The sequence below is a fragment of the Cnephaeus nilssonii genome (assembly GCF_951640355.1).
Source record: "Cnephaeus nilssonii genome assembly, chromosome: 4".
Classification (NCBI taxonomy): Eukaryota; Metazoa; Chordata; class Mammalia; order Chiroptera; family Vespertilionidae; genus Cnephaeus; species Cnephaeus nilssonii.
The window spans coordinates 87624285-87650161 of NC_137075.1; the positions used below are offsets into that span (position 1 = coordinate 87624285).

Here is a 25877-nt window from a genome sequence, read left to right on the forward strand (position 1 = left end):
CATTTGAAGGAGTGAGAAGACTTTGGGGCTATGCTGGGTAGTGTGGGTAGGACTATCACAATGTAGCCAGAGGCCAGGTACCTGGTCAGGCTGAGGAGTTTGAACTTTATCCTGCCAAAGGCAGAAGCAATCGGAAGACTTTACCTAGGGGAGTGACAGGATTAGAGTTGAATCTTTGACACAGGTGTGGAGGATAGAGAACGTGAGTGGTGCCTGCCCAGTGTGGCTCAGTGGTTGTGTGACTCAGTGGTTGAGCATCATCCTGTGCACCAAGAGGTCTCTGATTTGATTTCCAGTCAGGGCACAGGCTTGGTCTCCAGCAAGAGGCCGCCAACTGATGATTCTCTCTCATCATTGATGTTTCTATCTCTCTCCCTCTCCCTTCCTCTCTCTCTTTCTAAAATTAAAAGCAACAAATACATATTTTTTTAAAAAAAGAGTGGAGGCCCACGGAAAATTAGGAAACTTAAAAAAATAAATCAGGTGGGGTGGGGGCTGGATGGAGGGGGGCAAAAGGGGAAAATGGGGACATCTGTAATACTGTCAACAATAAAAAGAAAGTAATAAGCCAGGTGAAGGATGCTGAGGACTTGATCAGGGGCAGTAGCAGGGCAAGGATGTTCTTCCTGTTTCTCTTTAGGGCTTCTGCGGATCCCTCCAGAGTTCCAGGGGAAGTGCTTTCAGAGTTTGGGTGAGTGAAGGCACCATAAAGGTCCTGAGGACCCAGCAAGACGACTCACCTAAAGAAACCAGTATGAACAGCAACCAAGTGGCTCACTCATTCATTCGTCCTTCATTCAGTCAGAAGCTTACAGAAAACCTTTACTAACAGGAAGGCGAGCCAGGAAACTAAAGAAGAAAAGGGGGTGCTAGGTGCTCTCCACTTTGAAGATAAGGGCAGAATGGTCTACTCTACCCAAAGCCCCGAGGCCCAAATTCAGCCCGAAAATATTTATTGCACACCCAACCGATGCCGATCTCTGTCCTCAGTGCTGGGGATACAGCATTGAACAATACACGGGGTTTCTCTTCTGGGGGTAGAGACACAAACGAACAGCCTCCCAAATGCACAGGGTGTCTGAGGGACGAGGAGCCTGGCTGGAGAGCTGGAGCAGGGAGCAGGGGAGATCGGAGATGCTGCTGCAGAAGGAAGGCTTCTCGGTGAAGATCTCGGCGAAGGGCCATGGGAGGTTCTTGGGGAGTTCCGTTTCTTTGCTCCGGGCTTAGCTAAGGAGGCAGGACGCTGGCGATTGCTCTTTAAATTACAGCTGAGGAACCCGAGGCTCAGGGAGGCCATGCCACCTGCCCAAGGCCAAACAAGTGTGAGATCAGGCCGGCGAGTCGCCAAGGCCCAAGTTCAAAGTCCGTGCCCGCCTTCTGCTCTTCGCCGGTCGGTCTCGGGGAGGAGGGAGGCGCGGTGCCCCCGGCACCCCGCGGAGAAGGGCGCCCAGCTCCGAGCCAGCTCCGCGGGGAGGTCGGGAGGTGCGGGACCTCGAGGACGACCGGGTCGCCGGACAGTCGCAGGCGCCCTCGGGCGGACCGGCCAGGCCGGCGGGCAGCTCGGCGGCCGCACATCGCCCACAGCTGGGTCACTCGGCGGTCACTCGGGCTGCTCCGCGCCGCGGCCCCCGCCGCCAGTGGTTCGTTCCGCGCACCCCTCCTCGCGCGGTGCCCCGGCCCGCCCCGCTTCCGGTTGCTGCCGGGCCCTATATCCGGTGTCCGCCCGCCCTCAGCTCCGCCGCCACTACCGCCGCCGCGATGCTGTCCCGGTCCCGTTGCGTGTCCCGGGCGTTCAGCCGCTCGCTCTCCGCCTTCCAGAAGGTAGGGTCCACCCGGGGCGGGGCCGCGGCGGGGCGAAACCCGCCGGGGGGCTGGCGGGTTGCTGGGGGGCAGGGGCGGGCGCGCCGGCCAGGCCGGGCACCAAGGGCACTGGGACGCAGAGGCCGCGGGCCGGGTGGCCCGGGGTCGTCTGGCGGAGCCCGGGGCCCCTCGGCTTCCCGAGGCAGCGGCGCACCGGCCCCTGCCGCCCCCCACCCTCCGGCCGGGCTGAGGAGTGGTCTAGAGCCGCGCCCGCCCCGGCCGGAGACTCAAGAGTTTGGGAGGCGCCGCCGCGAGCCCCGGCGGGATCCTGGGGCCCGTCCTTCTCTCCCGTTCGAGTCGAGGGGTCTTCCCTCCCGCCGGGCAATTGAGGTGTTGGGCAGGCCCAGTGTGCTGACGGAGACCCCAGAGCCGTGGCTGTTGCATGTACCCCTGGGAGTCACGGGATTCACCTGTCACCAGCACCTGGAGAGCTTTGAGTCTTTACTTGAGAAAAAGCTGTTTCTCCCCTCCTTTCATCTTGGGTGACGTCGGTGATGTCTTCTTTCTCAACAGGGGAACTGCCCTCTAGGGAGACGTTCCCTGCCTGGTAAGTTCTGCCCTTGTCCCCTGAAATGTTCTCCTCCTGGGCAGAGGAGGATGTGAGGAAATCGGGGTGCCTGAGTTTCTCCACATAATGTTCAGATAGATAGGAGTGAAACCAAATGCTACTTAGTAACGACAGCTGTCATTTATTCATTTAGTACCTAGTTACTAAGTTTCTCCTGTGTGTCAGACACTAGCTAGGCCCTCTCTAGGGATACAGCAATTGGAAATTCTTGCCTGCCTGGAGCTTACACTCTGGTGGGAAAGAAAGTGTGAATTGCTAAGCAAATGAAGGTGGACAGAAGAGTCCTCTTTAAATATATATATATATTTTATTGATTTCAGAGAGGAAGGGAGAGGGGGAGAGGGAGAGAGGGAGAGAGGGAGAGAGGGAGAGAGGGAGAGAGGGGGGAGAGAGAGAGAGAGAGAGAGAGAGAGAGAGAGAGAGAGAGAGAGAGAGAGAGTGGCTGCCTCCTGTAAGCCCCTTATTGGATCAAGCCCGCAACCTGGGCAGGTGCCCTTGACCGGAATTGAACCCGGGACCCTTCAGTCCGCAGGCCGATGCTCTGTCCACCAAGCAAAACCGGCTAGGCTGGGCAAGAGTCCTCTTTAATAGGTGGTATTAAAGCTGTTACCCAGAGGCTGTGACAGAAACCAGCCCAGTGAAGAGGAGGAGAAGGGAAGGAAATAGCATGTACAAAGTCCCTGAGCTTAGCAGTGCTTGGGAACTGGAAAAAAAATACATCAGTGACTTGGCCAGAGCATTTTGGTTAAGGGAGATAGTGGCATGTGATAGAAGATGGTATGGTGTAGAGACTACTGGAAGGAACTTAGATTGTATCCCAATAATTGTTTATATTCCTGGAATAAGTATTTGTTGAATGAGTCGATCTTGTTGTGGGCTTTCTGTGTGCCAAGCAGTGTTCTGAGTGCTTTCTGTGCGTTGTTCAGTTAATCATTAAGAAACAGTACAAGAAGTATTCTCTCTATTTTACAAATGAAGAACCCAGGGCTAAGAGGTTAAATGCTTTGACCAAGGTCACTCAGTCTACTATTGGTCAAGCCTGACTCCTCATGGACTCAATAGGTTATTTGAGTTCTTACTACTGTTGTAGGTGATGAAATAGAGATGGTCTCTACCCTCAAGGATCTTATGTGCTAGCTGGAGAAACAGCCTTTATACATTTATGCACACATAAGGATGTACTTACATTGTGAAAGGGAAGAGCAGGGTGTAAGGAGAGGGTGGGATGATGTAGCCCAGCTTGGGAAGGTGGAGAGTGCTGTGGGAATGTTAGTTAAGGTTTTCCCAAAGAAGTATCATTTAAGCCAAGCCTTGAAGAGCACATAGGGTTATCCAAGAGAATATTCCAAGTAAAATGAATTGCTTGTGCAAAGGTTTTCAGGCAGGAAGAGACTTGACTAGTCACAGAAATGTTAAGGAAGCCTGTCTGGCTGGAAAGAGCCTTGGACTTGGGGTTTGCATTGTGGCTTAGGGCTTTACCTTGGGACTAGCAACTTCACCTACTTATAAAATGGGAATAGTGGCAGATGGTGGTTCTACTTCAGGGAATGGTGAGACAGGAAAATCAAAATGAGGTCATTATGTGAAAGCTTTTTTATAAACCCTACAAGTGAAACTTGCTGTAGGCTGAACTTTAAATTGGATTCAGGGTTCTAAAAATCAGCATGGGCTGCTGGCTGTTCTAGCTCAAAACATGCTGTTATACTTAAGATTTGTGCTGTAGAGTCATTGGCTGTGGACATAGGTGACTTACTTGACTCTGAAACCTAGGGGATGTTTGTGCGGAGGTGGGCACAAGAGAGATATCTCTCATTTGGTGTCTACCGAACCCTGGTTCAGAAAGGATTGTTAATAGATTGGGAAAATGAAAGAACATATTCAGGTGAGGCAGCTATAGTACTTAGTTATCACCTGGGGAAATGCAATGATCTGTGAGAAGGATGGTGGGGCAGAAAGGGACTCCCACCTTTTGCATGTTACCAGATTAGAAGACCTCAGGAAGAGACAATAAACTGAAAGGAGGGATAATTTGCTGAGTACTAGGACCAGCTGGAGACCTTGGGCCTAAAGTGACCCTGTCTCTGCTACTAGGGTTAGGGCAATAGGACTTCCAGCTCAGTGCATTTTAAGTAACCAGGGAAACAAACCCAGACCAAACATTCCCACTGCTGCTCACATTAGGCTGTGTGTGGTTACAGGATAAGCCATTGTGTGTCTTTTCTCAGGCTTCAATTGTATTTGAAGACTGGGGGAGTAGAGACAATTTATTTGGAAAACATAATAGGGATAATAAAAACTTACGGATTTAAGGTAAATAAGATAAGACTACTTCAGGCTATGCCCTTAGAATTCTCCCCTTTCCTCCTCAGCACATACCCATTCTCAACCCCATACACCTGCTGCTCTCTGCTATTATGGTTACTTTGGTGGAAAAGTTTGAGAATCAGGTCTGTGTGTGATAAAGATTATATTGTTGCCTGTAGTTGATACTACTCTTTCTCAGAGTTAGAGGGTGAACGGACTTCTTTTTCATTCCCAACAGGTATCCTGTATAAGATAAGAGTTGTTGGTTAAGAGTTGTTTTGTTTCTTGCAGGGGTCTCCTTATGTCAGGGACCAGGTTACCCTGACAGGAGGACGATCGCGTAAGTATCACTGGGGAGTACAGTTATTTGGCCTTAGGGCACTTCAGATATCACTTATAAATGCGACCATTTGCTTTCTCCAGTGGTTTCCAGGGCTAGAATTCTAGAATTATGTTGAGTCCCTAGACCTAGCCTTGATGTTAATGTATGATATGTGATGTACCTTGAGCTTCAGCCCCACGTCACGTGCTGGACCAGGAGTGTGCCTGTCCTAAGGTGTTTAGATTATAATGAAACTGGAGTTGGAATCCTCTTTTTATGGCTAATAGATATAGAAAGGTGCTCCTAAATAGTATTCTGGTTGGATACAAGTGCAGCTCAAGGGCTGGAGGTTACATTTATTGTGGAGATTGAGAGTATCCTCTTGATGTAGCATAGTTATTTATTTTAGAAACAGTAAAAGCAAAAGACTAGTCTGTTGAGTCCTGGGACTTTGACTAGTTTGGAGGGAATGTTATTGCATAATGCAAAGTTTGGACAAAGGCCACCCATGTGTGTTTCAGGTTAACTTCTGCTTATGAATGTTGCTTAATGTTACTTTCCCTTCCAAGTATTTTCAAGGTGGTGGTAAGAGGATGCTCTCTAGTTACCTAGTAAACAGCTATCAAGCTACTTTCACTGCAGGGGAAATCTTTAAAATGAAGGGTCAGCAGATTAGCTCCTTCTTCACTGTGCATCTCAATGGGATTTTTAAAAATAAAATGATGTGTTATTTTTAGAGGGCAATTTGGCATTCATAAACCTTTGAACTGTGTCTACCTTTGATCTAGCAATTCCATTTTCTAGGAATCTGTACTAAAGAAATCCTGGTATCCCCAGATTTCTCTCAAATGGCCAAACAACAGAGATTGGTTAAGCATGTTCACACTATAAGTGGAGGGGGGAGGGGGGGGAGAAAGCAGTTTATAAAACGATTCCATTTTCTACTGTCTGGTATAATCTCATTGTAAATGTTCTTTTTGCTATTTCCAAATATTCTACAGTGAACGTCTAGTACTTTTATAATTGAAAAAATTACTTAGATTCAAAATGTGCTACTCATCTGCAATTTCTATGAAAATTAGAGCAACTACAAACCTACATGCAATAAATACAACAAATAACTATTTGAAAGTAAATTATTTTTTAAAACCATAAACTTTGAGGGGTTAGATTACACATTAGATTTGGGTGATAGCCTAATCTAATAACTTTTGTGTTGTGCATTTAAAAAATAAATATTTTTATTTATTATAGAGAGGAAGGGAGAGAGAGAGAGAGAGAGAGAGAGAGAGGAGAGAGAGAGAGAGGAGAGAGAGAGAGAGAGAGAGAGAGAGAGAGAGAGAGAGGAACATCGATGATGATCGAGAATCATTGATTGGCTGCCTCCTGCCTGCCCCACACTGGGGATCGAGCCCACAACCCAGGCATGTGCCCCAACTGGGAATCTAATCATGACCTTCTGGTTCATAGGTTTACCCTTAACCACTGAGCCATGCTGGCCGGGCTGGTTGTGTATTTTTTTCTGTGAATAAGCTACCCACTTTATTTTTAAAAAATATTTTTATTGATTTCAGAGAGGAAGGGAGAGAGAGAGGGAGAGATAGAAACATCAATGATGAGAGAGTATCTCGGATGGGCTGCCTCCTGCGTGCCCCACACCGGGGACTGAGCCCACAACCCAGGCATGTGCCCCAACTGGGAATCAAACCGTGACCTCCCAGTTCATAGGCCAATGCTCAACCATGGCCACGCCGGCTGGGCTACCTACTTTATTTTTAAAATCTTTTATTGTGAAACTATTTTTGGCTTTATATTTTTATATAATAGGTTATACATGTACATGGTTCAAAAGCAAACAGTGTCTACGAGAAGACTTTATTCCTGTCCTCCAGCGCCACCGAGTTCCTCTTCCCAGAGACAGCCAGTGCTCCAGGTTCTTGGATGTCCTCACAGAGCAGTCTCTGCATTACCCATTGGTTCTTGCCCATGATCACGTACTTATACATGGTTATAAACTTTATACAGAACACTTTGTGGTCTGTATTTTGTTATAACTTACATTTTTTTCTCCTTGGTTCAACATAGATTTTATTTTGACTTTATAAAGGTTAAAAATATCAAAAGGCAACTTAAATCTGTTTTACTTTCCTATTACAAAGGTGCTTTCCTATTACAAACAGTCCTGAAATGCACAAAGTGCAAGTCCCCATCAGTCTGAAGCACTCGCCCAAAATGTGTATGTTTGTAACAGATAACCATACATACCATATACATATATCTACGCCTCCCACTCTCCATAGGTAACCACTGTTAACACTTTCTGGCATACAAGGTGGTAGCATTCTCTGGTTTACATTATTTAAAGTTAGTGCCATATCAAGAAATACCTTGGTCTTCTGAGGTTCCTCTTTAATGAGTCCATATGAAGAGACACCATATGAGGTTTTTGGTTTTTTTGTGGGGGTTTTTTTGGTGCATGGGGGAATAACCTTATTATTTTACTTCCAAGTTAACTCTCATCTAGCTGCTTTATCTAATCTAAATTTGTAATCCTATGGACAGAAATTCCATTATATTTGGCACAAGGGCAGTATCACAAGAGCATGCAATTGATTTTACTTGGATTTGGTTAAGGAAAAAAAACCTGATCAGAAAGATAAGTCCTTTTGGTGAGTGTGCAAAGGACCAAGATGCTTATATTTTTCTTCAAAGAACCAAATATAAGTATTTTGTGAGAGAATTTCACTGCAGAATAGGGTCCTGGACTCAGACAATGAGCTCACTACTTAGGGCACTCAAGTCTTCCAATCCAGGCTCTGCTCTAGACCTGCCAAGTAAGACTCTCGGGATGGGGCCTAGTCAAGTTCCCCAGGTGACACTGAGGGCACCCTGGGTCAAGAATCATTGGTTTAAAGGGAAGGTGATCCCTGGTGCCTAACACGTGAGTGGTTCACTTGCCAAAGGTGTTTACTTTTGTTTCTTTTCTAGCATTAACAATAGTAGTGTCTTCAGTGTTCGCTTCTTCAGAACTACGGCTGTGTGCAGTAAGTACCTGCCTTCAGCTCCCTGCCTTCTTGGGAATGGAGTTTTAATGGGAAGAGAACAATTGTCTGAGTTTAATTGAAGGAAAAAAAAATATGGATTACGTGTGATTTCCTTTTTTTTTTTTTTTTGCTCTTTTTCTAGAGGATGATGTGATTACAGTAAAAACCCCAGCATTTGCAGAATCTGTCACAGAAGGGGATGTCAGGTGGGAGAAAGGTAAGATTAGTGCCCTCTCACTTAAGTTTAAATACTTCCTAAAAGTCTTGTCTTATCCCCCCGCCCTCAATGATAATCAGTAGAACCTATGGCTCCACCCTTTTCTTCACATGTGGCCTACTTGATCCTGGCCCTGTAGGAAAGGGGTCTTACATCTGTAAAAGGGTATTTTGTGGCTACTGGGGCCTTCCTGACAGGTAGCCTTTGACTATTTTTTCAGCTGTTGGAGACACAGTTGCAGAAGATGAAGTGGTTTGTGAGATTGAAACTGACAAGGTAGGCTTGGCCTATATTAGTGCCAATTTTTTTTATGGTCTCTCCTTGGTTTCTTAACTTAATAAAAGAAACAGGGCTTTAACTGTTGTTTAAAGATCATCTTTAACTGGCTCTAAGCACAGTTGTAAAAATGTTGGAATAGCTCATTAAAAAGAAAAAAAAAGTTAATTTTAGATTGTTCTAGGTCAGTGATTTTCAACCTTTCCTATCTCACAACACACATAAACTAATTACTAAAATTCTATGGCACACCAAAAAAATGTATTATATTTTTGCCACTCTGACAAAAAAATAGGTATAGTTTTATTCATTCACACTGGATGACTGCTGTTGTGTTGTCTGTTGTCATTATTTAAAATTTAAGGGAAAAGAGGTCAGTGCCCCTGACTAAATAGTCAAATATTGCATGTTTTAAAAATTCTTGGGGCACACCAGTGTGCTTCAGCATAGGGGTTGAAAATTGCCGTTCTAGGTGCATGCACTATATACTTTAGTAATAGTTTTGTAGCTCTTTGTGCCTGTGTGTAAAAGCCTGCACGATTTGTTGCCACTTATTTTTCAAGTATCACCTGGAAACTTATGAACTGAATGTTTCTGAGAAAGGACAGAAAGAGCGATGAGTGAATCTTCACAATAACATTGACTTGTCATACTCTCATCCTAAAAGTGTTGCGTTGGCATTTTTTAATGCATGGTCTTGTATATCTGTGTTGCAACTTTTGTAACTCATATTTGAGATCTGTACAATTAATTTTCTAATGCTGAGTAAAAATTTGGACTCTTTCTCCATCTGTTTTCCTTTTCCAGACATCTGTGCAGGTTCCATCACCAGCAAATGGCGTTATTGAATCTCTTTTGGTACCTGATGGGGGAAAAGTAGAAGGAGGCACTCCTCTTTTCACACTCAGGAAAACTGGCGGTAAAGAAGTTCCCCTAGTTGTCCTACCCTATTTTATTTTTTTTATTTCAGAGAAGAAGGGAGAGGGAGAGAGAGACATAAACATCAATGATGAGAGAGAATCATTGATTGGCTGCCTTCTACATGCCCCCCATTGGGGATTGAGCCCGCAACCCAGACATGTGCCCTTGACTGGAATCGAACCCGGGACCTTTCAGTCCGCAGGCCCACGCTCCATCCACTGAGCCAAACCAGCCTAGGCATAAAAAAATATTTTTAAATAAATAAACCTCATAGTATTCTGTTCTTTCCATGTATGTTTCTTATGCTGGACCTTTTCTTTAAAATATGATAGAAATCAAGAAAGTTCTAAAGACAGGGATTTTTTTTCCCCTCCCCAAACCTGGCATCAGAATCACATGGAGGTTTTATTTTATTTTATTTTATTTATTTATTTATTTATTCATATATATTTTATTGATTTTTTACAGAGAGGAAGAGAGAGGGATAGAGAGTTAGAAACATCGATGAGAGAGAAACATCGATCAGCTGCCTCTTGCACACCCCCTACTGGGGATGTGCCCGCAACCAAGGTACATGCCCTTGACCGGAATCGAACCTGGGACCCTTGAGTCCACAGGCCGATGCTCTATCCACTGAGCCAAACCGGTTTTGGCAACACATGGAGGTTTTAAAAATAATACAAATGCCTAGACTCCATGGTCCAGGGATTCTGATATATTAAATCTGGGATTACAAGATCTTGGTTGTCTGTCATAGTTTTTCTTGTGTGTGTGTGTGGTGTTTTTTTAAATATATTTTATTGATTTTTTTACAGAGAGGAAGGGAGAGGGATAGAGAGTTAGAAACATCGATGAGAGAGAAACATCAATCAGCTGCCTCCTGCACACCTCCTACTGGGGATGTGCCCGCAACCAAGGTACATGCTCTTGACCGGAATCGAACCTGGGACCCTTCAGTCCGCGGGCCAACGCTCTATCCACCGAGCCAAACCGGTTAGGGCATGTGTGTGGTTTTTAATGCTCTCCAAGTGATTCTGATACACAGCCAGAGCTGAGAGCTACTGTTCTAAAGTGAGAAGTGAGAAAAAGCAATGTTTCCTGGTGTTTGTTATGGAGAATTCAGTGTAATATTTTTACATCTGTTCCCATAACATTTGTAGGGAGGGTTGGTATTTCTCTTGGGAATAAATGAGAAGTAAGCAAATGAATTTGTACTGGACTTTACAGTCAGTATTAGAGAATAGAACAGAAAGTAACTTTTTTCCTAATTCTCAGTTAAATGCTATATACTAAAGTTTCTCATTGTTAAAATATATAGCAGAGAGATGGTAGATTGCATCATTGAGATTGGTCAGGGCAGTATAGAAGCCCAGAATGGAAAGAACGTGCAGCAGAAAGCTAGTGAAGAAGATTGACTTTTCAGTTGAAGAATTCCATCTTTTGATCATTTATTCCTTTAAAAAAATAGTTCTAAGTAAAATATAAAACCAAATATAATGTCCAGATGGGTAAGATAAAAATAAACATCTAATTTAACCTTGTGAGTTTGTTACTTGACCATCTCATTGTCTTATAAGCATCATCCAATGAAATTCTTTGAACTCTTAAGTCTAAATGAACACTTGATTATTTAAACTTTTGTTTTTTTAATAGTTAACTATATTCTTCCACATGTGATGATCAGTAGATATTTATGAAATTAGGGAGGCAGCTGAATTCAGTTAGTCTTATGTAGGCTAGGAGCCCTGGAGAATAGAAGAATGGTGCCTTATATAGTGCCTTGCATATATAGCGAATATCTAGTAAGCATTTGTTAATTGATTGGAGATAGAGATTTTGCTGCTAAATTCTACTTATATCGGTGATTTGGTTGCTTTCCATTCCAGACAGTGGCATCTATTTTTCTTGTTTTCCAGCTGCTCCTGCTAAGGCCAAGCCAGCTGAAGCCCCTGCTGCCGAAGCCCCAAAGGCAGAACCAATAGCATCAGCAGTTCCTCCTTCCCCCGCAGCATCCATACCCACTCAGATGCCACCGGTGCCCTCACCCCCACAGCCCTCTGCTAGCAAACCAGGTAAGCCTTCACTCCCATGTGTCTTGTTTTTTTTAAAATATATATTTTTGTTGACTTCAGAGAGGAAGGAAAGGGAGAGAGAAATAGAAACATCAATGGTGAAAGAGAATCATTGATCGGCTGCTTCCTGCATGCCCCCTACCAGGGATAGAGTCCGAAACCTGGGCATGTATCCTGACTGGGAACTGAACCACGACCTCCTGATTCATAGGTCGAAGCTCATCCACTGAGCCACACTGGCAGGGCTCCCACGTATCTTTATGTGGGAGAAGAACAATCTCACCTAACGTCATGTTTTCTCACCGAGCAAAGTCCGAGACTAATCATGCCTCTGAACAGGCTCTGTTGCCTACTTTGTGGAAAGAACTGTAGACTTTGTATCAGAACACCTGGGTTTGCATCCCAGCTTTCTGTTTACAGCTGTGTGACTTTTGGCTACTTAACTGCTCTGAGCAGATTGTTCATTTGTGAAGTGGGAATGGTACCAATATACCTCAGAATATCTTGTTTTGTTTTGTTAATCTTCACCCCAGGATATTTTTTTTCATTGATTTTTTTTTTTCTTTTTTAAGAGAGTTAAAGCGAGGGAGGAAAGGGGAGAAACAGAGAGAGAAACAGCAATGAGAGAGACACACAGCAATTGGTTGCCTCCTGCACGCGCCCCAATCGGGGCTGGGGATTGAACCTGTAACCCAGGTAAGAGCCCTTGAATGGGAATCAAACCTGCGACCCGTTGGTGCATAGTCTGGCGCTCTAACCAATTAGCAACACTGGCCAGGGCTACCCCAGAATATCATATATATATATAAATTTTTTTATTGATTTCAGAGAGGAAGGGAGAGGGAGAAACATCAATGATAGAGAATCACCGATTGGCTGCCTCCTGCACACCCCCCACTGGGGACTGAGCCTGCAACCCGGGCATGTGCTCTTGACCAGAGTTGAAACCGGGACCCTTCAGTCCACAGGCCAACGCTCTATCCACTGAGCCAAATGGGCTAGAGCTACCCCAGAATGTCGTGACGATTAAGTGACTACAGTATGAAAGCACTGGTACCTACTCAGTAAGTGTTTCATTTCTGATGCAGCTGTCCCCCCACTCTTTGTTTTCAGTGTCTGCGGTAAAACCCACTGCTGCTCGTCCAGTAGCTGAGCCAGGAGCTGTTAAAGGTCTGCGTTCAGAACATCGGGTAAGCCCCAGGCAGAGGGGCATGTTGAGATTAGTGGAGTGTGGGCATGGTGGTGCCTGCATTTGGTTGGCTGGCTGCTTATTCTCTTGACCTTGACAGGGAAACTGAGTTTGGGAAGTGACTTGTTCATAGTCATGGACTGTCAAATGATAGGACTAGGACCTGAGTGAACACTTGTCCAGTGGTTTTTCCTAGTATGTTGTGCTACCACTGAATTGTCTTGGGTGAGTAAATTATTTGCAGGGATGGTAGCTTAGTACCGTGGGAGGGAAGAGTGCATTAACACACTTCAGAGAGGTGGTTTAGTGAGCTCTATCCCTATACTTCCGGGATACCTAGCTGAGGCCTCACAGTAGCAGTAGCTATCAGGGGCAGACATAAACCTCAAGGAAGTATGGTCAAGAGTGTGGGTTTCTCTGCCTGAGAGAATGCCTCCTAAAAATACTATAGCCTCAAAAGTTTATTGCTTCAGAGTTTCCATTCCACAAGTAGCTATTCTCATGCAAGTCTTTAACACTAGAAATTGCCTTATCTGTAGTGATCCCTTGGCTGACTAGCCCTACACCACACTCTTCCTTTCTATAAATGGGTTTTGTTTTTTAAATCAAACCATTTCCTGGGCCTCCATTTTTGGTCAAACTTAAAATGAGTCTAAATGAGTAGTTTTTGTCTCTGTTTCCTTGTTCTTGCTCAGAGGAGCAAGGCCACAGGAAAGAGGAAGGCTGGCGCTCTCGTTGTACTTAGATATTAATAGTCCTGGCCATCTACTCCCACAGACCAAATGGGGAGTGCTTGGTCCAAAGAGACCCAGGTTGTCAATATTTGGTCCCACTTTCACTTTCAGGAGAAAATGAGCAGGATGCGGCTACGTATTGCTCAGCGTCTGAAGGAGGCCCAGAATACATGTGCAATGCTGACGACTTTCAATGAGATTGACATGAGGTGAGAGCTCTGTTCCTCTTATATCCATACACCTGTTCTTGGAGGACACTTGAACTTGCCCCAATCCCCACCTAGTGCTAATTCCAAAACTGACTGAGCGGGGAAGAGGTACTTCCTGCTTTGTATTGCTTGTTGACTGGTGTCATTCCCTCGTTAACTGCTAATACTGTGCCTGTCTCCTCTGTGACCTAGAAAACTTAGCTTTTCAGCCCTAACCGGTTTGGCTCAGTGGATAGAGCATATTGGCCTGTGGACTGAAGGGTCTGGTCAAGGCTACATGCCTGGGTTGTGAACTTGGTCCCGAGTAGGGGGCATGCAGGAAGCAGCCAATCAATGATTCTCTTTCATCATTGATGTTTCCATCTCTCTCTCCCTCTCCCTTCCTCTCTGAATTCAATAAAAATATATTTTAAAAACTTGGCTTTTCAGACTTTTATACTTAAACCTTGTGATTTCTGATAAACGAGACTGATAATATTCTTAAACTCTGATGACTAGTGGTGAGTTGCCAAAGTAAAGATAGGGCGTCCAGGCCAAGAAGGCTTATGCCGAGGCCTACCCATTGGGATGGAGCAGTGGTCAGCAAACTGTGGCTCGAGAGCCACATGCGGCTCACGAGCCGCGGTTTGCCGCTCTGTTGACTAATGAGTTTGCTGACCACTGGGATGGAGAACCACTTGACAGTGCCCAGAGCCAGGGTATCCCACCCTCACAGAGACTGCGCCTCATACAAATTCCTGAGCGACTCAGAACTATGTGGGTGACAAGGCATAGGCTTGTATTGTCTTTCATCCTTCCCACCTTTGATAGTGAAATGGAAAGCAAGTTTTGTTTTCAAAGGAAAACCTCAGAATATTAACTAAATCAAGGAACTAACTCAAATTAGCACACTGGGGTCCTCGAATAAAGTTGTTTCATTCAACATAGTTTCATTATAACGTTAAAGAGGTGCTGTAGGAACTTAACTTTGTTTATATTAATTAGCCTGTGGTAAAAATGGTTTCTTTATACATCGTTTTGCTTAAAGTCACAGAACCTAGCAGTGTTAATACCAAGTGAGGACTTACTGTATACCCATTTCTGTAGTAAGCTAATTGTTAACTCACCTATGTTCTTAAAAGACTTTGGTGTTTACAAGTTCCAGCACTCTAGGGAAGAGAATATAGTTAAATCTAACATTTTTTGAGCACTTACTGTGTATAAGATATTATATGTATTTTAGGAGGATACAAAGATGAGTGAAGCCCTAGCCAGCTTGGCTCAGTGGATAGAGTGTCAGCCTGCCAACTCAAGGGTCCCAGGTTCGATTCCAGCCAAGGGCACATGCCTGGGTTGCAGCCTCAATCCCCAGTGGGAATCATGCAGAAGGCAGCCGGTCAATGATTCTCTCTCATCATTGATGTTTCTCTCTCTCTCCTTCTCCCTTCCTCTCTGAAATCAATAAAGAAAAAAACACACAAAAACAAAGATGAGTGAAAAGAGCCCCTACCCTTCTAGAGTCTACTGTCTAGTGGGTAAACATGAAATAAGTGTCAGAAGGGTACAAAGAGTGTGAAGTGGAAAGAGAAGGATATCATTTGTTTTTGAGGTGGCAGCAGAGGTAGGGAGGGTAGGTCAGGAAAGGTTTCCTGGAGGAAAGAGAACAACTAGCATTTTTTAAATGTATATGTTTTTATTGATTTCAGAGAGGAAGGGATAGGGAGAGAGAGATAGAGACATCAATGACGAGAGAGAATCACTGATCGGCTGCCTCCTGCACGCCCCGCACTGGGGATAGAGCCCACAACCCAGGCATGCACCCTTGACTGGAATTGAACCCTTGACCCTTCAGTCCTCTGGCCAATGCTCTGTCCACTGAGCCAAGCCGGCTAGGACCATTTTTTTATTTTTAATTCTTGTTAATCTTCACCTGAGGATATTTTTCCCATTTATTTTTAGAGAGAGTGGATGGGTGGGAGGGAGGTAAATAAGGGAGGAAGGCAGGAGGGAGAGGGAATGGGAGAGGGAGAAGGAGAGAAAGAGAGAGAAAGAGACATCGACATAAATGTGAGAGAGACACTGCAATTGGTTGCCTCCTGCACATGCAACCCAGGTACATGTCCTTGACTGGGAATCAAACCGAGACCTTCGCTGCACTGACCCACACTGGCCAGGACACAACTAGCATTTTGACACAGGTAACATTGTGGAGAAAGATTGTTCCAGACGATGCTAACAATGTGGACTTGACAGCACAAGACACATTTGAGAAATTTGTGGTGAGGAATGTGTATAAGAAGGAATGGAATAACAGGAATACGAGTTTATATTTAACTCGGGGGTAAGTCATCAAGTCTTCAGGGCATTTCTTTGTTTCTTTTGGTCCTAAGTGTTTATTTAGTCTCTACTTTTCATTAGGGAAATTTGTTTTCCTTTGGAAGCGATCTGAAAAGTGTAGCAGAGGGAATGGTTTTTGACAGTGTGCATTGTTTGCAGAGGAGGGCTCTGTGGCCTATTTCTCTAGATATCATCCATTCTGTTGTGAAGCTTCTTAAAAAGATTGGATGTCATTCAAGCTAGAGATTTCTCTCCTGTCCATCGGATGTGGGGAAGAACCTTGACTAATAAATCACAAAGTCTGCAGCTTAGGTTTCAATGCATTAGGGCCAAATTGTGCACAAATTGAATTGGACTTTGAAATTCTACCCAATTTCTTAAGACAAAACATGTAAATATTTGTGGCCTTGAAAGATTCAGTTGGCTCAACAGCGTTGATTGGAAGGTAGGAGTAATAGTTGCATCTCCTTTTAGCAGCTAATCGAGGTGTCATTTAACGATGGCCTGGGGTCTCGAGGCAGTAATTTGGTTTAGATCGAGTGCCCTTTGGGTCTTGTGCTGATCAGCTAACCCATAAGGGGCCTTTCTGAGAAACCTTCTCCTCTCCCTGTTGTCCCAGCCTCTGCCTCCAAGGACAGAGCTCTGAAATAGAAACTACTTAATGACCAGACAATAGCATTGGGGCAGGTTTGAGAGCAGAGATGTTGATCACTTCTCTTTCCCTCTTCTGCAGCTCTTGTGTCTTGGGAACCAGTAATGTCTTTAGGGTGGTAATCCTAGCACTAAATAAGGTTAGACTCAGGAAAATAAACATTTAAACTCAATCAATCCTCCTAGGAAAACTTCCTTTTTAAAAAACAAAAGGTCTGAAAGGATGAGTTAAAGTTATATCATCTTATCTTTCATGCTAATGTTGAATTAGGCCATTATAGGGAGAAAGAGAGAGCTGAGCATTTGGGCCTGAAATAAAGTTAAATTTGATTTCCATCACAGAACAGTATTTCGATAAATACTGGGGTTTCTTCAGCAAAATGATGGGAAAGCCATTTTCCACTAGCTGCAGTTTGTACATGGTGTATATGTAGGAAACCCGGTCCCGAAGGAGCAAAGGCTGATCTTGTTGTAGAGACTTCTCAGAAGGCACTGCTGCTCACACTTGGGAAGCTTAGGTTCACACATGGCCACGTTCCTAAATACCAAGGAATCCACACCCATTGAACAGCTCTTAAGGGCAGGAGCTGTGTCTTGATTATCTTTGTGTCCAGCATTGACCCTCTCAGGTAGTGGGGCACCTGTTTGAAGGAACAAGTGATGGAGCTGATAACTCTGGGAGATGAAGAATGAATCTGCTGACTTGGCCGTCAGCTTAAAAGAACACTGGGCTGTACCCTTCTGGATGACTGCTTTTGCTCACAGGGAGCCCATTTACCTGTGCAGGTTTTGTTTGTTCGTTTGCTTTTGTCTTAATTAGGAGATAGGAGGCATGTCACAAGGAAGCCGTAATCAGGTTTGGTGTTTTTTTTATATAAAATAATTATAATAAGCCGAAACCGGTTTGGCTCAGTGGATAGAGCATCGGCCTGCAGACTGAAAGGTCCCAAGTTCGATTCCGGTCAAGGGCACGTACCTTGGTTGCGGGCACATCCCCAGTGGGGGGTGTGCAGGAGGCAGCTGATCGATATTTCTCTCTCATCGATGTTTCTAACTCTCTATCCCTCTCTGTAAAAAATCAATAAAATATATTTTTAAAAAAAGAAAAAAATTATAATAAGAAAAAGAATACTGCTTATTTTGTGGATTTTATGCTTAAAAACATCCCTTCCCCCCACCCCCGGGTAGGTAGCTCATGATTTTAGTGTAGCTAGAAATCACTTTCTCATCCAGGGCAAGAATGTTGATGTGCTGTGTGAATTCTTGTTTATATTATCTTGTCACTACCCTAACTGGTTTGGCTCAGTACATATTATCTTGTCACTGAAATCTCTGACTTATGGAGTATGAAGGAGCCAGTCTAGGGCTCGGCCCACCTTAAAGAAAGCTTGGACCTGATTCCTTTGTATCCAGGTTTTCTTAGTAAAAGAACAAGGAAGGTTATTGTGTGACCTCTAGTGGACTATTTCAAAACTTGAACTTTACGGTACAGAGTGAAGGGGAAAAGCTTACCCAATCGTGTACATGGAGTTGGAAACCAGTATGAAAGTCAGAATCAAGGCTTCACTTATAGTCAGTTTGCTTTGTAATGTGTTTTTTGCAGTAACATCCAGGATATGAGGGCCCGGCACAAAGATGCTTTTCTGAAGAAACATAACCTCAAACTGGGCTTCATGTCGGCCTTTGTGAAGGCCTCAGCCTTTGCCTTGCAGGAACAGCCTGTTGTAAATGCAGGTGAGTTTGTGGTGGCCAGCATTGCAGAGGTCCTGGGAGGTATGTATATGGACACAGAACTGTTCCCACAGACACAAGGGTGGGGGTCATCAGATTGTGTTTAAAAAATATATTTTTATTGATTTTAGAGAGGACAGGAGAGGGAGAGAGAGAGAGAAACATCAGTGATGAGAGAATCATTGATTGGCTGCCTCCTGCACTCCCCCTACTGGGGATCAAGGCTGCAACCTACACATGTACCCAGACCAGGAATTGAACCATGACCTCCTTGATTCATAAGTCAATGCTCAACCATTGAGCCACACTGGCCCGGCAGGCCATACTTTTAATTTCATACCTGTGAAAACATGAGTGTGTTTCTCAGGGATTTCTTGGTTCACCTTCCTGAAATCTCTTCTATACTAATAAAAGGGTAATATGCTAATTAGACCGGGATACCTTCTGGATATCCTTCCAGACAAAACCATGGGGACGGGGCAGAGGCAGAGGTGCTTAGGGGCGATCAGGCCAGATGGGGAGGGCAGTTGGGGGTGATCAGGCTGGTGGGGGGGGGCAGTTGGGGATGAGCAGGCCAGCAGGGGGGCCAGTTGGGGGCGATCAGGCCAGCGGGGGTGGGGACAGTTGGGGGCAAGCAGGCCGGCAGGGTGTGGCAGTTGGGGGTGATCAGGCCAGCAAGGGGGGGCAATTGGGGGCGAGCAGGCCAGTAGGCATAGTGGTTAGGGGCAATCAGGCAGGCACGCAGGTGAGTGGTTAGGAACCAGCAGTCCCAGATTTCGAGAGGGATGTCCGAATGCTGGTTGTTGGTCATCCCCTGAGGGGTCCCAGATTGGAGAGGTTGCAGGCCGAGCTGAGGGACACCCCTTCACCCCCGCATGGATTTCATGCACTGGGCCACTAATAGTATCATAATAACTTTGTCCCCATTAAATGGACAGAATGATTTCTCTTCCCAGTGTATAGCTTGGAAGTTCTCAGCCAGCTCAGCTCTCCAGGCCTCTCCTGTCAGGGTGGAAGCTCATGTTCTGTCTGGCACTCACCTTCCCCAGGGCTCTGTTATCTTGGGGCCTGACTTCCACACTTGGCATAGGCTCCAGGTGACCTTTGATTTCTGGTTGATGGGCCTCATTGGAAGATTGTGCTCGTTTTCTTTCTGTTTTATTCACCTACGTCATTGAAATATTGACCTAACAAGCAGTTCTCTTTCCCTTTGAGACACTTCTCTGTTCCCTGAAAGACTGGAGAAGTGACATTGACACTTTTGCAACCCTCAGCAAGGTCAGGGTCCCTAAAGATCTAGAAATAGAAGCCCTACTCCCTTCCATCAAATGATATGCCCTAGGTCAGTGATCAGCAAACTGCGGCTCACGAGCCGCGGTTTGCTGCTCTGATGACTAATGAGTTTGCCGACCACTGGGATAGGGGCTTAATCACAAGGAACAACAGCCTGTAATTATTGGAATCGAGAGTCTAGGTCAGTGGTCGGTAAACTCATTAGTCAACAGAGAGGCAAACCACGGCTCGCGAGCCGCATGTGGCTCGCAAGCCGCATGTGGCTCGCAAGCCGCAGTTTGCCGACCACTGCCCTAGGTAGATAGGAGGACTGTCTGTTTTTCCCATATATTACCTCTTTGTTTCTTCCATTCTTCTTTTGCTTCCTGATTGGCTCTCTCTGGTCTTCTGCCTGCCTGTACACCTAGGCATTTCTGAGTTCTTGTGGCCTCTTTGTCATTGACATGCTTTTCCTGGTGTCTTTGTCTAACAATGCAACATACACTTTCTGTGGAAAAGATTCCCAAGCCTATTTTTTCATGAGCACTTGACCTAAATGTGCAGCTGGTGTTTGCTATCTCAAGCTGCACTATTAAAGCCAGACTACCCTGCTTCCTCCTGAACCTCTTAGAAGACCCTTCCCTCCTGCCTCGTCCCCTTTGAGAGTTGACAGCAGATGGGCAAAGCCTAACGGTTCTCAGCTAAGGGAAGGCTTGTTCACGGGAACTTAATGCATACTTACCATATGTGAGCCAGGGGACTGAGCACATGCGAGGGCTGCCAAAGAAATGGTGCCCTGTGCTCAGGCTGTCGGGCTCAGTGAGGGCACTTGGGAGATGTTACGATTGGTTAGTATGGGAGTGAGAGGAGTTTGCCACTTGTAGTGCAATACTTTTCATGCTGATTGGTCAGCTGACACTACCAGGCACTGTGGATTGTTACTCATCAGCCTAGGCCTCAGGAGTTGTATGTAACATGTGTTTTCTCTCTCGCAGTGATTGACGATACAACCAAAGAGGTGGTATATAGGGATTATATTGACATCAGTGTTGCGGTGGCCACCCCACGGGTATGTTGGGACAGGAGATGGGGGTTCTCATCTTAGATTCTCACCTTATTTGTGTGAAGAAGCAGACGGCTAGGCACAGATCATGTCTGTAATCCTGTCTTTTTAGAAGGGAATAAGAGTAACCTATTTTTGAACATACCACATTCTTTTAATGTCAAGCCTAAATATTTTAGACTCTGTCAATCAAATTGAGTAATTAGATATTCTGGGAAGGGGAGACCATTGACTTGAGTCAGGGAGTTATAACTGTAAAGGGTGCTATTAATTTGCAACTGAAAACAGTTTTTCACTTTTGTCAGGGTCTGGTGGTTCCCGTCATCAGGAACGTGGAAACGATGAATTATGCAGATATTGAGCGAACCATCAATGAACTGGGAGAGAAGGTAAAGTAGAACGCAGCATGATGTGTTTTAGCTGCAGGGCAGGGCAGGGAAGACAGCCCGGGAAGGCAGGGCTCGCCAGTGAGCAATGCTCAGGAGCTGGAGCCTCACTCTGTTCCGTGAGAGTGCATAGCCTCTCACCCACTAGAGCTGAAGTGCAGACATCGGGCAGAGCTTAGCATGCTCTCGTGACTGAAGATCTCATCAAGTGAACCTGCTGGAACAGAAAAGGACCTGAAGGCCTTGTGTCTGTCCTCTGGTGAAGCATCTCAGCTGAAAAACTTCCTTTAAAAAAAAAAAAAAAAAAAAAATATATATATATATATATATATATATACACACACACACACACACACACACACATACACACACACACATGTATGTATATATATATATTTTTTTATTGATTTCAGAGGAAGGAAGGAAGAGAGAGAGAGAGAGAGAGAGAAGGGGGGGGGGGGAGAGAGAGAGAGAAACATCAATGATGAGAGAGACTCATTGATTGGCTGCCTCCTGTATGCCCCACATTGGGGATAGAGCCTGCAACTGGGCATATGCACTGACCAGGAATCGAACTGTGACTTCCTGGTTCATAGATCTATGCTCAACCACTGAGCCACGCTGGCTGGGCTCAGCTGAACAACTTTCATGTTGCAGCTGGGACTTGCCATATTGACCTCAGCTATGAGCCTTCTGGACTTCCTTTAGGTGAAGAAAGCTCATCTGACCTTACATTGCAATGATGTAATCTCTGTTTTTAGGCCCGGAAGAATGAACTCGCCATTGAAGATATGGATGGTGGTACTTTCACCATTAGCAATGGAGGTGTTTTCGGCTCCCTCTTTGGAACACCCATTATCAACCCCCCTCAGTCTGCCATCCTGGGCATGCACGCCATCTTTGATAGGCCAGTGGCTGTGGGAGGCAAGGTAAAAACCATCACTGTCCATATCCTAGGAGCTAGGTGATGAGAGGAAATCTTACTAAATGCCAATTATGAGATTCACTGTAATTTTAGGCATAAGTTTCATCTCTTAGTTTCTAATTAATAGCTAAGGCACTGATTCTCATTGTGGTGTGTGGATCAACATCATCTGGGAACTTACTAGAAATGCAAATTCTTGGACCCCCTTTTGGACCTGTTGAAGCAGAACCTGCAGATGATTCTGATGCACAGTAAAGTTTGAGGACAGTTGAGCGGGGAAGGCTTGCTCCTTCATCAGGACAGTCAGCCGGCTTCATTCTCTGGTGCTGTAGGGAGTGGGGATACAGTTGGGGACCTGATCCTTGCCTGGGAAAAGGATAATGCAGAGCAGTCCACGAGCTTCCAAGTGGAGGGTAAGGCCTAGAGGTTCTCTGGGAGTTCAGGGAAGGAAGTCCCAGGGTGTGGCGCTGGCCCCGGAAGACATGTCGGTAGGAGAACATTATCTGGGACTGTTTCAAACCTTTTCGGATCACTAACTCCTTTGTGAGTCTGAAATCATAGATCTTCCCCCCTGAAAATGCTCACACACCCTACTTTACATACAATTTCAGAGAATTTGTGGGCCCCAGTTTAAATTTATAACCCTAAAGCCAGACTGAAAGGGGAACTTTTCCTTTAGAAAACGAATCAAGGGCAGAGTGTGTTTAAAAAGGCAGTTGTGCGGAGACTCCTGTTTTCTTTGTTTCAGAGTGGGGCAAGCAGGGGAGCTTTGCACTAAGGATAAGGCTTGGTCTTCAGAAATATTGTATCTAGAGCAACACCAATAGGAAAGGAACAGAACTTTTCTCATTTCCCCACTTCCATGGGGCTTTTCTACTGCAGACAACCTATAAACCTCTTCTCTCTGTAGGTGGAGGTGCGGCCCATGATGTTCGTGGCACTGACCTATGATCACCGGCTAATCGACGGCAGAGAGGCTGTGACTTTCCTCCGAAAAATCAAGGCAGCGGTAGAGGATCCCAGAATCCTCCTAATGGACCTTTAGGAGGAAGTCACACACCCAACACATTGACCACGCAGGAACTGAAAACCAGTCTTCTCTTTGCCCCACGTGGGTCCCGGGTTCGCCTGGCGACAGACAGGCACATGCTGTTGGCCTCAAGCAAGGAAGCCAGGGCACTATATAACCAGCAGTCGCAGGTCTTTCTTGGTGTTCCTACCAGGCTCTCTCTCTCTTTGCACCCCTCTCTTAACACGCATATCTTACTTCCTTAGGCTTGAGGGAGAGAAAGAGAGAGCCTTAACGGATGCTCATTAATATCCCTTCCTTTCTTCATTAACCCTCTGCCGAGATCATTTTGCTTCTCCCCTGTGCCAGTACACTATAGGGAAACCACTGGGGACCATGTGATGAAGTTTCAGTCTTTTGAAAGTGTATTCTCCAGAGCTGTCTGGGAGGGCATTGTGCCTCCCATGCTCGGAGCAGCCTCTGCCCTGGCTGTGCACATTCTCACTTGATTCCACCTGTGTGGAGGTATTGACCACAGGCCAAGAGGTGCTGCTTTGCTGCTTAAATGCACCTTCATTCTCAGTTGTCATTGACTTCAAGATGCCTCTACTACCTCTTCCAGGAAGCACAGGCCAGGGGACCTGGGTAGGAGGGATGTTGGCAGTGTTGAGGGGAAGAGGGCAGATTCCCCCTGAGGTCATAAGCTGTAAACAAGAGACCAGAACCCAGGCCTGCCCTCACATTCTCTGTCATAGCCTCACACCAGGAAAACCCATTTTGGCACAGCTATGGTTGTGTCAACCTTTCTAGGTTGCTAGGAACTGTTCTAGCACATTGTTCTCATCTGGAGCCGATTCTAGTACATCACGGCAGTGGAGGATGGAGTGGAGCCTGGTAGGGATTGGGGGGAGCGAGGCTTCCTGTGGACAGGCTCAGATTGATTGAGCTTTTAAATTCCATTGGTATGAGCATGTGACTTGAAGAGGCAGTTCTTTTCTTTCCTGTATCATGGCCCTTGGGAAGTGGGGCTTTGGCTCCTCTGCAGAGCACGGGTCTGGGGGAGGGTGGACTGGGAACCAGCCCCAAGATGCCAGTACACGGGGAAGTGACCGATGTCACTGCTGAGGTACTGCCCAATGGGTCTGGACACAATCATTGGAATTCGTTGGAACATGGTTAAATGTACACGTCTTGTCATGAAAGCTACCAGGCTTCATTGCTTTCAATCCAACTGCATTCAGGCCTGAGGCTGCTGACACTTGACATGGGAGCCATTTATTTAGTGCAGAGTGCCCACTTGTATCTCGAAGAAGTAAGGCCTGGGGGACGGGTGGGGGGAAGGGATGGGAGCCAATACTGAGTGCCTGCAGCATCTGCTATGTCTTCACTATTCAGAACTTGTAACTGAAATATTTAAAGAAACTGACTTTAAATGCAAATTAAAGGGCAAAAGTTCTCAAACAGCGTTCCTGTTGCTTCTGTGTTCATTTCGGTTACTGAGGTTGTGTAAGTCTCCAACACTGATTATTGGCATTGAAAACCACATAATGTCCCTTTCGTTACCCTGTGATATCTGACTTAACACTGCACTGATTTGACAAAAAATGGAACTGTGGCTGTCTGCCAGCCAGGGAAGTGCCCTGGCCTCCTTCCAGTTGACCCCTCAAAACCTGGCAAGCCGGGCTCTTGGGCAGAGACTGGCACCCACCTTTGTGAGGCCCTTGCAAACACCAACACACATTATTTCTGGGATGGATACCAAGGTCAGTAAGAACCAATGATTACCTCCTGGGAGCGGTGGTCTGTGAGGGAGAGGGACAGTTAACAGACTGACTCCAGGTGACTGGCATGATCGTCTCCAGGCTTAAATATGCCTGGTCTTTCCACACAGTCTGCCTGCTGATTTTGCTTCCAGTGGTGCCATCTCTGAAGGCCTGTCCCAGGAACAGAGTGGCTCTCTTGAGGGTAGAATTTGGGTTCAATGAAAGGAATTTTAGAATTTTCTAGGCCCAGACCTGGTGCTAGAAGCTTTCATTTCTCTAGTAAATCTATTAAGAAGGTAAACTGTAAGCCCCATAAGGTCTGGGACTACAGGATTCAAAACCTAGAGCCTGGCACAGTGCCACATGTACAGTGTTTATTGCATAGATGGGGCCCAGACGTTGCAGAAGCAACTCGGACCTGCAGCAGTGGTTGGAGGTGGTCTGGCCTGACTTAGGGAGTGTAGCAAAAGGAAGACTGTGGGCAGGCTCCACTAGGCTCCCACCAGATCTTGTCATTAACCTCTGTGTGTGTGTGTGTGTGTGTGTGTGTGTGTGTTTTCAGAGAGGAAGGGAGAGGGGGAGAGAGAAACATCAATGATGAGAATCATTGATCAGCTGCCTCTTGCACACCCCCTACTGGGGATCAAGCCTGCAACCCAGGCATGTGCCCTGACTGGAATTGAACCCAGGAACCTTCAGTCTGTAGGCTGACGCTCTATCCACTGGGGCAAACCTGATAGGGAGTCAACCTCTTTGAGTAGGAGCCACTGTCTCAAGGGGTCATTGAAGATTAAACTATTCCCCCCAGGCATCATGACCCTCTTCGAAGGCTTGTCTTTTATTTCCCATAGAGGCCAATGCGCCTCCATGCCAGCACTTCCCGTTGGGCTCGGTGCTGCTCTGCAGGGCACAGGCTGGCATGCGGGTGGGTCTACTTCCTCGTGGACTCCAAGCTTACTGTTGACTATCATGGAGCTTCTTTGGGGGAGCTTTCCAATCTTCTTGTCCCGACGGGGTAGCTCTCCTTGCATTAATGAGGCAAGAA

The 25877-nt window shown here is 45.8% G+C and overlaps 1 protein-coding gene across 1 annotated transcript; it reads left to right on the plus strand.

Annotated features, from left to right (window-relative positions):
- The first annotated feature begins 1687 nt into the window (after positions 1 to 1687).
- DLST (dihydrolipoamide S-succinyltransferase) lies at positions 1688 to 24515 on the plus strand. Its single transcript, XM_079767870.1, has 15 exons — positions 1688 to 1821; positions 2374 to 2407; positions 5024 to 5072; positions 8043 to 8098; positions 8241 to 8315; positions 8536 to 8591; positions 9399 to 9510; positions 11429 to 11584; positions 12698 to 12774; positions 13619 to 13716; positions 18287 to 18417; positions 20682 to 20755; positions 21055 to 21138; positions 21897 to 22064; positions 22971 to 24515. The coding sequence occupies exons 1-15, from the start codon at positions 1759 to 1761 to the stop codon at positions 23103 to 23105; spliced, it is 1368 nt and encodes a 455-aa protein (XP_079623996.1). The 5' UTR covers positions 1688 to 1758; the 3' UTR covers positions 23106 to 24515.
- The last annotated feature ends 1362 nt before the right edge of the window (positions 24516 to 25877 follow it).

Bases quoted from the DNA above. Each gene is read 5' to 3' on its own strand.
- DLST (XM_079767870.1), top strand. From the start codon at position 1,759: ATGCTGTCCCGGTCCCGTTGCGTGTCCCGGGCGTTCAGCCGCTCGCTC. The intron at 5,073-8,042 runs GTAAGTATCACT...TTTCTTTTCTAG, and splicing joins CCTGACAGGAGGACGATCGC to CATTAACAATAGTAGTGTCT. The intron at 11,585-12,697 runs GTAAGCCTTCAC...CTTTGTTTTCAG, and splicing joins GCCCTCTGCTAGCAAACCAG to TGTCTGCGGTAAAACCCACT.